This window comes from Equus quagga, chromosome 15 (genome assembly GCF_021613505.1).
Source record: "Equus quagga isolate Etosha38 chromosome 15, UCLA_HA_Equagga_1.0, whole genome shotgun sequence".
Classification (NCBI taxonomy): domain Eukaryota; kingdom Metazoa; phylum Chordata; class Mammalia; order Perissodactyla; family Equidae; genus Equus; species Equus quagga.
In genome coordinates, this window is record NC_060281.1 from 2033284 (window position 1) to 2046378 (window position 13095).

A 13095-nucleotide genomic window follows, 5' to 3' on the forward strand; every position below is an offset into this window, starting at 1 on the left:
TGCTAGTGATCCACTGTTGCCTGTGACTGTGCTGGTGATCCACTGTTGCCTAACATACCAAAATGTTGTGGCTTACACAATAAACGTTTATTCTCTCACAGTGTTTGTGGGTGGGCAGTGCAGGAGCCAGTGCCTGGGGCTGCAGGTCTTAAAGGAGGCTGCAGTCAGGCTGTTGGCTGGGGTTCTGTCTCCTGCGCAGGCTCCGCAGGGGGATCTGCCTCCAGGCCCACTCCCAGGACTGCTGGCAGGACTTCCCTCCTCTGGGCTCTCAGCTCCTCAGTCCCTTGCTTTGGGGCTTCTCCAGAGGTGCTCTCACAGCGTGGCGGCTGGTCTTCCATGGAGTGAACCGACGAGAGAACCAGAGTGCTCAGGATGGAAGCCATCATCTCCCATGTGACCCCATCACGTTTGCTGTGTTCTGACATTACAAGTGCATCGGTAGGTCCAGCCACTCTCAAAGGGAGGGGATTACAGCAGGGATGAAGGCCAGCAGCGGGGGTGCCTACCACAACGAGCCCCTGGAGACGTCAGCCGGGCGCCTCCCCCGCCACTGCTGTGCTCGCTCAGTGGGCCCACTAATGAGGGGGCACGTGGCATGGAGACATGCGTGTATTCCTAACAGTTCTTCCCCTGCCGGGACTGACCGCCCAGCATAGCACTTGCAGTGACCACCCTGTTCCCGATACAGGATTATACAGCCTGGGTGGCAGGTCTGATTACAGCGGAAGCCTGCGATAATGAAGGAGCCAGCTACTTCTCTAGGACTAGACGATTGTTCTGGGTGTGGACTGCTTTCCCCAACTTATGGATCTTTTATCCAGTCCATCTGTGGACCTACTGAATACCTTATACTCCACACAGCTTATACAGCATCCCAGACGACACTGCTTCTCACCCAGGAACTCACTTTCCCGTGAAAGAGGTAAAGAAGGGTACTGATGCCATCGCAGCAGAAGCAACTGGGTTTACAGAATAACGGACAGCCCTATTGAAGGCTGCCTTCTGGAACCAGATGAGACACACACTTTGGGATGCTGTCGTAAAGGATTCGGCATATGCTCCAAATGAGTTAACAGCATTTAGTGATATCTCTTTTGTTGACACAGTGACAAAGTCCAAAGAGTAGAGGGATTGACGCTATGCTGTTGCATCTGACTCAGTGCCCGTATATTTTGCTTTCCACTGTGGGGAGAGACTCTGCCGTGGGTCCTGAGCACCCTGCATATTATTGCCGAGCATGCCAGCTGCGAGGCTCATCCATCTCCTGACACTGAACAGTTTCCAAAGCTAGTAACACAGGCACCTACGTGGGTCCAGGCGGCCAGAGCATTACTACCATTTCACTGCCGCTGCCCTGGGGAGAGACTGGCTTGTTTGCTACTTGCTCAACAACTGCATGGCCCTGGATTCTCCTCCTGCACTCAACCCAATGTGTGTATGGGTGTCATCTGGCCCACCACAGCCCTGTGGAAACGGGGGCTCCAGGAACCGGGGCAAACATGCGACGCTTGGGCTACTGCTTTGCTCTAATAAAAAGATTTTTGTGTCTTACCCAGGAGTCTCCGGTCTCTTGCCAGCATCCACGACACTGCAGCAAGCAAGCTGCAAGTAGGATAAAATCTCAGACCCTTCACTGCTCTTGCCGTCCATCTGCACAACTCCAGGTTCTGTTGGTATACCAATTTTTGTACCCAGAGTGTGCAAGGGGATACAATGTTTCCTCTGTACTGGAAGCTGGAATTGCCTCCTGCTCATTTTTAGCTCCTTCCCCTAGGTGAGGAGTTAGAAAAGTGCTTATGGTGCAGCTGGAGTGACTGGCCCTGATGACCATGGGGAAAAAGGAGTAGGGAGAGGAGTCTGACAGGGGCATCTCATCTCCTGGAATACCTCCTCGAAATAACATGTTGAGTTGTACAAATTAAGCAGACTCTTGCAACCATACGGAGGCAAGACGGACTACAGCAGACCTCTGATATGTTTTGTATTTGGTGCTCAGTCATCAAACCCGTTTCATATGTTTGGTGAATCTTGGTAGGAGAAATGCTCCCATCTTCTACTGTGGAAGCTAAGGTCACATATCCTTGCTGTCTTTGATGCTTGACAGCCCAAGTGCTGGCGCAAGACGAAATAAGCTTGGTCAGTTGGACATTCCCACCAGTCTCTGAATCTGGAACGAGTGATGCAAACAAGCAGGGTGTTTGGAATCCGGTTTTCAGAGGCCTCACTGCCCACAGCAGTAAACAAACTCCCAGCTCTCCCTGAGGCTGGAACTTGGCTACGGTTTTGGTCATCTAGCTTCCTTTGGTTTCTGTTTTCCAAAGCTGGTTCTCCAGCCTTTCCATCAATTCTGTGAGCGATATATCTAATATTCTTCCAATAAACTGTTTTCCTGCCTAAGTTAATCCTAATTGGTTTTTTGTTGTCTGCAACCAAGAATCCTTATTGGTACATACTTTAATGAGATTCATTCTCTAAGAGTCAATTATATTGTTTCTGATAATCATTTCCCCTCTCCCTCAGAACCCTTACTCCACCCACCCCTCCCATCTGAATCTGTAGGTAAATAGCATATGAAAGTTTCTCTGGTAAATCAGAAGTTAAATCTGTTAGATTTCAAACCACGATCATTGATGTGCTTTTAAAACTGTACTAAAACAACCAATAACCAATCAACCAACTATGATCGTAAGAGTGATTTACCCTTAAATACAATTATATGATTATGAGTAAGAATGAATCCTTTGATAAACCTGGAAGATTACTCAAACTTCGAATAAGCATGACATTTCAAACTCAGGGCCAAGGTATGTGAGGATGAAAATGTGTGTGGCAAAAGTATGTGGCGAATAATGCATATATTTACATTTTCGAGTTATAATACACTTGGTATATTGCTGCTTACTCAATTCATTGAATTTTCAAGTACTTTTTAAAAAGAATTATGGAGAGCAATCAATGAAATACCTTTTAACTACTTAACACATGGAAAAGATGTAAATTATAAAAATACTTTACAAAGGTTATAAGTTATGCAATCATGCTGGTCTATAGAGTTCACTGATATAGTTTATCCAATTATAAATAAAAATATACCTCTAGTATTCTGAAAATAAGCAAGGGTTTTAGCTGTTCTGTACACAGTCATTTGTTCATTTATTAACACCAGAGGCAATAACACAATGCTAAAAATAAACATGCATCAATTATACAATATATACTTACAAAAACCTTCTGTCCATCACAACTGGTGAATGCAAACAGACCTTCTATCCACCCTTAGTGCATTATTATTTTCACAAGTAAACCAGGAAAGGAAATGGTGAATTTAATGCTATTCAGCACCTTTAGTAAAGTCAAAAGACTTAACATCTCCATATATCAAAAACATTTGCATCTGTATCACCAAACATGTACAGTTAATTATTTTGTTCCATTTTTAACACAAATTATTTTATTTACATTACTCTTAGTTCAACAAATTTTAACAATATTTAAAAATTATCTAAATTCATAAAAGTATTTCATAAACTTCAACATTTAATTATTATGTACATACAAGGAAGTCTGTGAAAAAAGTTAAAGAAATGTAGTCAGAAAGTTCAAGCAACTTTACCAAATCTGGCAACATTCCAACTAATTCAAACCAGAGGGCATTCAAACATTCAGAATCTCTAGATGCTGCTAACATGAACATGAAAAGTTCCAGTAATAAAAGTCAATATGAGAAATAATGTTGAAATCACCAGTAGAAAATATATTTTTATAGGCATGACATATGTTTAATAGCAACAGTAATAATGAATTTTTATAGAAAACTTTTACAACATTGTCATATATGAACTACCTGGTTTGATAGGGCTAAATAGTTGATTTCAAAAAATATATTTTAGCAGCCATAATTTTATTTCCAGTTAAAACATAGTAAAATGTTAAAAGTAAAATTTATAATTAACTAAATAATACCCCAATACTAGAAAATTTAAAATCCCATGCTATTCTAGCAATAATGGCCTCTAATATGATGTGTCTGATGTAAGGATTGTGGAAAGCCAATAATAAACAATCAGACATACATATGGGCTTGAAGTTTCACTGAAATTTCACTTATGTAGCAAAATATATGAAAAAGTAATAGAAAAGTAAAAAGATAAAATTAAAAAAATATTGCACAGCCACATTACCTAAAAAGTAAAGTTGATGTTTAAAAAGCTCTAAACATGGATGATATAAATTATCTTCCATATAAAAAGATATAAATATTTCTTAGAACTTATCAGCATCTACAGTTTAATACATTATTTGAATCACTGTTGAATGAGGTAATTGTCAAGTCTCTAATAACGTTTTTATCCTATTGGAAATATTTAAGGGCAGCAACCAGAAAGAATTTCTCTAAAAATATTTCCGAATCAAGAACAGCTATGTGTGCAGCTCTCCCAATGAGTGAATCAGCTGTGTTGGGCAATGCGTTGATGACGTTATAGCGAACCAAGTTACAGTCCTTGCTTTGCAGAACTGGGCGAAGCAAGTTGTGGATCATTTCTGAATAGATCTGTCCTATGGAACAAATAGAAAAAAGGAAAATTAGTTCACATGAGTAACTGAAAAAAGTTCTATGCCAACTTTTGTATAATTCATGAATTATAGTTATATTATTTCCATTTGAAGCAGAAAAATGTCTTTTAAAAGGTTTCTTTTTTCTTTGACTATCATTTTTGAGACTGTTTTATAGAAAATATAATCACATTATTTATCTAGCCAAGTAAAAATCACAAATTTATTACATGCTATTCTTATCAACTTGATATTTTTGATTCCAAGCTATAAATATAACAGAGCAAATAGTTTTATTCAACAGTAAGTTACTTATGACTCATTAAACCATTATAAAAGCAAGGTAGCCACGCTGAGACATTTTGATTAGGCAAAATTTAAAACTTTATAGTAAGCACTATAACAATGCTTCCATGGCAATCAACACTATTCCACATATTTCTCCATTATTTTGAGAAATAACAGCAACTTCCTATAGTCAGAAGAACAACGTGAGTTTGGCTCAAAGATCTTTGTTTTGGTCTGAAGGTTTACTTAATGCTTGGTTCTGCTTTTAATTCCAAAACTGTACTATCTCCCTCTTTTTGGTTAATTCTTACAATGGATTTATTAAGGTCATGCTAAACATAAAAGATAAGGGTTAGATATACATACACATAAAAGTACAAGCTGCCTTATAAGGGGCAAAACAGTTTTTAATGCTTATGCATTACTATATTATCAACAGATGAGTGCTAACACGTACCCACGGAACCTGTGAATTTTAGGGAGGCAGTACTAAATTTCAGAGGAGAGGGAGGATGTAGCTGTGAGGAAGGATGAGAAGGGAACAGTGTGTAGATACAATTACAGAAAGCAGAGAGAGGCGTCTAAGAGAAAGACTAATATCACATAGATCCGTAGAAGGCTTTTTCACTCCTACCTCTCCTCTTGTCTTCATTGTGAGTCAAGGTGGATTTCTGGTTCCATGCTATTTAAAAAATATTTACAAGGGAAGAAGTCCAAACCTGTCTTTATTAGATTCCCTGTCCCCCAGTGGCACAGAATTTTACTGTTAAAACAAAGGACATTTATCTAGTTTCAGTGACCCATCTGAAAGTTAAACTTATGCTGAATTTTTCCCTAAGTGGACTTGAGCCTTTTCCCTTAAGTGGACCCTTGCAAGAATGTAAGTAAAAAAGAAAGTAGAAAAGAAAAAAAGGGTCGTTCTCAAGTCAAAAAATGCTCAAAATTGTTCGTTAAATGAATAGAGTACCTACTATGTGCCCGTCACCATACCAGGCAATGCCAATACAAACGTACATGAGAGTCCCTGCCTGAAGGAGCTGTCATTGTCACGCTGTGGAAAAGCAAAGGATTAAGAGTGCATTTAAAATCAGCCTCATTCCAACAAAGGAAGTGAGGCAACTCGGGGAGGCAGGACACCCAGGGTCTTGCCCTATGCCTGTAATTAACTGCTGTGTCTTTGAATAAGCCACTCAGCATCTCTGGGCCTCAGTTATAAAATGAGCAAACAGCACTCATGTCTCCTTCTGGCTCCAAATAGCTATGATTTAAATTACTTTTATTATTCAAAAATAGCAAAAGAGTAAATATAATCTTTATCATTCACTATCACTAAAGAGGGGCAAGTCTTTGCTGCCACTTTGACTAAACGTGAGATACAGCCGAGCTCGCAGCATAACCTTTATTACAAACACCAATCCCGACAACGTGGAGGAAACCAAAGTTCAGATCACACTGGAGGCAGTGGGACGGAGAAGCATTTGTAATTAGATGAAAGAGCTCTTTCCTAAGAGCAGTGACTGCTTCACTGGCACAGGCATCTCACACGGCAGGAGGAAAGACAGGAAGACAACTGGAGGAGGGAGAGCTGTCGATACCAGGAGGTGGAAAAGGAAGTAAAAGGAGAGATGAGGATGAGAGAAGAGAGAAGGTGATTAAAGAAAAGTTTGGGAAGAAGCTCCTTTGTAGACAGACCTCTCTGAGAATTTATAATTGACATCATTACCTGCCTGCTTGTCCTTTAAAGCTGTTTTACACATTTCAATGCGGGCAGAGTGGTAAGGAACATAGCGATCCTGTAGAGACCCCACCAGCACAACATTTTTGAAATAGTGAAGCCCTGTGAGGAGAAAAATACTGAATTACAATGCAATAATTCACCAGATTTAAAACAACTTATTAGTATCATACTAAGTGACCAAAAGAAAATTTTATTTCCTCAGTAGTACTAAGTTTATGGCTTTAAAAATACTTGAATTCTTTCTCCAAATTTTCACATATTATCTACAAAACCCCCAGCTTCATTGTTATGTAGTTTATATGCTGATATGAAAAATGTGTTTGCACTGAGTAAGAGCAGGGATTGTGGTATGGGGTGTGGACTAAAATTCTACAGGAAAGTCATGATATTCCTACCTTCCAAAGGCTAGTCCTCAATATTTAGGAATATTTTCCAAAGAAATAAAATTACACTCTTCCATAAAAACAAACACCCTTACAGCTGACTTTTTAGTTTAAGTTTTCATCTGAGTTTTGCATAATGTTACTCATATTTTCTCCTTAAGTATGATGTCAAGAGGTTACATGCTTTGATTTTTCAATAAAAATCATGATCCATCCACAGACTTTTGTCAGGTTCCTCTATTTTTATTTTTTAGTAAATATATACCTTTTTTCCTGAGGAAGATTCTCCCCTGAGCTAAAATCTGTGCCAATCTTACTCTATTTTGTATGTGGGATGCTGTCACAGCATGGCTGCCAAGTGGTGTAGGTCCGTGCCTAGGATCTGAACCCACAAACCTGGGGTGCTGAAGCAGAGCGTGCTGAACTTAACCACCAGGCCATGGGGCCGGCCCCCTACGTTTTAGTAAATATTTTTTAGTAAACTAGGTGAATTTAGGGCTTGGGACCTTGGGATACTTTGTTAATTAGCTAATCTAAGTAGTGAAACCATGTTCTTTACCACTTTAGAACCAGTAATGTTCTAATTTTACTATTTGGCTCAGACTAGTAAACAAAAAATAAGAATTTTATGTGACTATTAAATAAGATACACATTGATTATGGCAATACATAAAAATTGGGGTGTGTAGTGCATTGAATTTTGTTCTGGAACATTCCAGAGTAGAATTTTGATACTTTTTGTCCACTGAAATTCAGATTCTTAGAGACAAGCCAATTGTGGCGACTACCATGGTCCAGAATATAGGAGGGCTTGGTAGAAGCTTTTCTCCCCTGGAACCCAAGGACTCTAATACTAACAGTGCAGACCCACACATAGCAGGGGAGACCATACACGTCCTCTGTGCCACATATAAGGTCATCCTCCCTTTTTCCCAATGAGAAGATACATACTTTTTGGCAATTTGAATACATAAAATTCTAGAGATATAAGTGAAATAATCAAACGTCTATAATAGGAATTAATTCAATTGCACAAACATTTAAAACTATATTTTAGAAAAATATTAAGAACAGTTGTTTTTCCCCTTCATTCTCACATTTCATGAGACAAATTCATTCCACTTTTGGCATCATTTGATACCAATGTCTTCGTTAGCCTTAGTGCCACTTTGGGAATCATCTACATGTCCTAGAGCAGCAGTCTTCAAACTGCTACGCGTTCACCCAGGGGTAACTGAAGTCTCTCCATGGTGCAGACGGGCACATACAGCTTTAGGAAAATTCCCTTCCAGACCCTAACTTCCATACGAGCACTCTTCTAAAATTGACTTGTCCTTCTCCCACTTTACAAGAGAAAGATATTCTCTAATTGATTTCAGATCTTATTATGGTGTACGGTCCTGGAGCATAAAAGTCTCTGGGGGAACCAAGCAAAATACGAATTAAATATAACTTTTTCTGACAAAAAGCGTGATTTGACTGATAATAAGAAATGGCTTTGTCAATTGTACTTTACGGCACACACTTTTTATAAATTGAATGAGCTAAACCTATACCTCCAATTGAATGAGTTGTCTTTATATTTTTATAAAAATATAATTACAGTAAATATGTACTATGTGATATGCCAGAAAATATATCCTTTGCAACTACCTAAAGTTACAGAAAATATTTTCAGGCATCACTGTAAAATTATACAAGGGGGTACATACTTTTTCAAAATTCTTTTAAGGGGTAAACCAGCCAAAAATATGAAAACCATGTCCCACGGTACATCATCTTCCCTTCTACCCAAGTTGTTTTAGGTATTGTATTTTTTGAATCTAAGAACAATTCTGTTACTGAAATTTTATCCTAAGCTGCATAAACTGGGTTCTTCATTTATCTACATTTGTGTTCTCCATAAAGGGCTGCCGCACTGCACAATTCCAGGGTGTCATCTGCTCCAGTCAACACGAACACCACTCCCTGAAGCTGTGCGCTGTGCCCGCAGCAGCCTTGCTCAGCAATGTTCGTTTCTGAGCTGTGCGCCGTGCCCGCAGCAGCCTTGCTCAGCAATGTTCGTTTCTGTACTTTCCTAAATGACGATTTTCCCTCAAACCACAGCAACTTCTATGCTCTCTTCACTCTCACCTTATGACCCTGCTTCTTATTTCACTGAGAATATAGAGGAGAAGAGAAGTTCCACATTCTCCCACCTAAACGCAAACCAGCCTGTACTCCTGTACCTTCATGTCTGTCTCACTCTTGCTCCCACTGACGAAGTGTCCACAGTCCCACGTCAGGCTGGTCCTTTCAAGAGTACACCAGGTCCCTCCCCTCCTGCGCACTGACGAAGTGTCACAGTCCCACCTCAGGCTGGTCCTTTCAAGAGTACGCCAGGTCCCTCCCCTCCTGCACACTGACGAAGTGTCACAGTCCCACATCAGGCTGGTCCTTTCAAGAGTACGCCAGGTCCCTCCCCTCCTGCGCACGTAAGAACACAGCTCTAGTAGCAGTCTCATTCCTCTCCTGCGCCACCAAGTTCCTCTTCTGTACAGATCATTCTTATCAGTATGCAAAACACTTTGTCTCTGCACGGAAGGTTTGCTTTTTGTTCTATCCAAGAACCAAGTTAGTGACACAGACTATGACTCTTTGAATCTTTTGATTTCAATCCCTTGTCTAGCAGTGCTGGCTAGAGAGGGCAGAGACTGCAAGTGAAACGTGGGAGGCTTGAGTCGCAATGCTGCTGGGAATTATGGAAGTACTGCATCTGAGCTGAAGTCCAGCTAATAACAATGTCTGAAGTCTTTATTTCAGAAGTCTTATACTCTAGGCCCATCCTCTCCACACCTACACTGATTCCACCTGCTCAAAGATGACCTAGTTAACTGGTCTTCAGTTGCTTACTTCACCCAGCCCCTGAAGTGGCTAACTCTTGGTTGAAAAGTAACCTCTAACGCAGGAAAATAACAAGATTTCCCCATCTACAGAATGAGATAGTGTATCTAAAAAAGTTTCTAAACTTTTTAGTTACTTTTCAGGATTACCAATAAAAAGATTAAAGTAAATCCTCCATATTTTTCTGGACTGTATAACATGATTTATGTATGACATTGTAATGGTAACTTTCGTCTTCATTATCTTAGTCTTCCTGATACCTTTGACGACTAATTTTTCTGAAAATTCTAATGCGTTTTAAAGCAATTCATATTGACTCATTTTCTGTTTACTCTCTGGAATTGGCTAAAGAAATGGTTCTAAACTGGTAGCTCTGCACTCTAAGGGACATTTAGCAGTGTGTGGAGACACTTTTGTTGTCACACTGGGGGGCTGGGGAGTGTGAGGGTGTGGAGGGGTGTGGGTGCTACTGGCGTGTGGTGGGTAAAGTCAGAGATACTACAAAATATCTTGCACTGCACAGGACAATCCCGGACAACAAAGAATTATCCAGTCCAGAATGTCACTAGTGCTGAGGTTGAGAAAACCCTGTGCTTTTAAAACCGACACAATTCTCAGAAATATCAAACTATTCTTATTTTTACTCATTTACTTTAAATACATTTGAAAGAATTTGCTTCCTAAAATAATGTTAGCTGATGCTGACTCTTTTCCACACTTTCAGAAACAAAATACAAACGTTATTTACAAATCGTGACACCTGTCATTACACCCCCTGTAACCTGGTGGAAGGAGAGATTACCTTGTGCCCTCGCGGCACAGAGGAGATTTCTGTAACTGTTATATTTTATTTGTCAGACTTCAACAGCTGGTAAAGAGTTTCTAAGCAGATGTGTTTTGGAAGATGTTAAAATAGAAACGTTTTGTTTCTGAAATTCTGACAATTAATAGATTTTTACTTGGCTATTTTTGAGCCCTCATTGTAGAATGCAAGAGTGCCCATGATCCTTCTCTCTAAGCAATCCTGCCCACTTCACTGCGGTCACTAATCTGGATATAATATTTACCTTCCTTGCTCTACTTTCTTCATCATCTTTCTTTCCCTTGCTATTCAAGGCTGACATGCTGGTATGCCATATCTATACTGTGTAAATTATTTATATATCCTATGAGCAATCTGTAGAATGCTATAGGTTTTTTTGGTCAGAAGTTGCTAAAAAAATTTAATGGATGTTTATAATTGCAATGCCTTAATCAAAAAAGATAATTTCCTCTTAAAAGTGACATTTCTATAGCCTATTACCAGATCTATTGTGTTCACAAAACAAAAAAGGCAATTCACACGTAATAAATATACGATTTTTACAAAAAAATAACATTTCTCAAGTGTTTTAGAAATCACACAAATTTTAGGCTTTTAAATACTTCCTTAATTTTGAAATAATGAATAGCTTTCAATTAAGAAAAGCTACTAACTAATGATATGTTGCAGAGATAGACTATTTCAAAAGGAAGAATCACAGGGGAGGCTTTGTTTAAATAAAAAAAGGAAGAAGGCAGATGGATGGATTTTGCTTTAGACAGGTTATTTTAGGCCTTCCCCAAAGAACAGGAAATTGGCTGTTCAGAAGAAACAGAAACAATAATTGGCCCAGGGCAACCAAGACTTTGTAGCTTTGGCAGAGTACAATATAAAAGAGAAATGATCACGAAGGCTTTTGTTTAAAAACACCTGAGAATAGCATATTGGTTAAGTAAACATTGTTCTATGTTGTCCTGTTTTATTTACTTATGCTTCTGACGTGAACCCATAAATTTCTACTTTGTAAATAAAGTAATTTATGTATATAGACAGGTGTAGCAATTTCCCAGGAATTGATTACTCATATCTCATGATTCTCTAGACGTCCCCCTCGCCCCCAAAAGGGAAAAAATTTGCTCTAACCTGTGATAATATCACAATTTTAAAATCAATTAATGAATATTTGTTAATGTTTAAAACTGCAGTTAGAAATAGCTTCTAAAGTTCTTGAAAATATACATTAATGGTGAAACATGAAATGGTCTGAACCATGCATGACTGCTTACTAGCTTTATAACCTGAGGCAAACCACCCAACCTCTCTGTGCTTCAGAGCCCTCATCCGCAAGATGGGGACCAACAGTCCTACTTCATAAGATTAACTCAGCTAACGTGTATAACGTGCTGAGATGACACCTGGAACACAGGAAGTGCCATACGTATGTTAGCTATTATTGCTCTTTTTCTTTTTTTTTATTGCAGTAACATTGGCTTATAACATTACATAAATTTCAGGTGTACATCGTAATATATTTCGATTTCTGTGTAGATTACATAATGTTCACCACCCAAGGACTAATTACAATCTGTCACCACACACATGGGCCTAAGCACCCCTTTTGCCCTCCTCCCTCCCCACTTCCCCTCTGGTAAACACCAATCCAATCTCTGTCTCTACGTGTGTTTGTTGTTGTTTTATCTTCTCCTTATGAGTGAGATTATACGGTATTTGACTTTCTCCCTCTGACTGACTTCACTTAGTATAATACCCTCAAAGCCCATCCATGTTGTTGCAAATGGCAAGATTTCACCCTTTTTTTCATAGCTGAGTAGTGTTCCATTGTGTATATATATATCCACCACATCTTTATCCATTCATCGCTTGATGGGCACTTCGGTTGTTTCCAAGTCTTGCTATTGTGAATAATGCTGTGATGAACATAGGGGTGCATGTGTCTTTAGACATTCTTGTTTTCATGTTCTTTGGATAAATATCCAGAAGTGGAATAGCTGGATCATATGGTATTTCTAGTCTTAATTTTTGGAAGAATCTCCATGCTGTTTCCCAGGGTGGCTGCACCAGTTTACCCCGCCAGCAGGGTATGAGAGTCCTCTTTTCTCCACATCCTCTCCAACACTTATTTCCTGTCTTGTTAATTAGAGCCATTCTGATGGGCATGAGGTGATATCTCATTGTAGTTTTGATTTGCATTTCCTTAATAATTAGTGATGTTGAACATCTTTTCATGTGCCTGTTGGCCATCTGTACATCTTCTTTGGAGCAATGTCTTTTGCCCATTTTTCAATTGGGTTATTTGTTTTTTTGTTGAGATGTATGAGTTCTTTGTATATTTTGGATATTAACCCCTTATCAGATACATGGTTTGCAAATACCCTCTCCCAAATGTTAGGTTGTCTTTTCATTTTGTTGATGGTTTCCTTTGCTGT

At 39.2% G+C, this 13095-nt stretch overlaps 1 protein-coding gene across 9 annotated transcripts in view; it reads right to left on the reverse strand.

The window, feature by feature from the left end:
- Positions 1–3129: 3129 nt before the first annotated feature.
- FAM135A (family with sequence similarity 135 member A) overlaps positions 3130–13095 on the reverse strand; it is a 111343-nt gene continuing 101377 nt past the window's right edge. For 8 of the 9 annotated variants that reach the window (XM_046639333.1, XM_046639330.1, XM_046639331.1 and 5 more), the window contains 2 exons: positions 6566–6679; positions 3130–4557 (listed from right to left, as the gene is read on the reverse strand). In XM_046639333.1, the coding sequence (XP_046495289.1) occupies positions 4352–4557; positions 6566–6679 (320 nt within the window). In that variant the 3' untranslated portion in view covers positions 3130–4351. Of the gene's footprint in view, positions 4558–6565; positions 6680–13095 lie in introns of those variants that run through there. The other variant, XR_006885254.1, reaches the window with a different exon arrangement.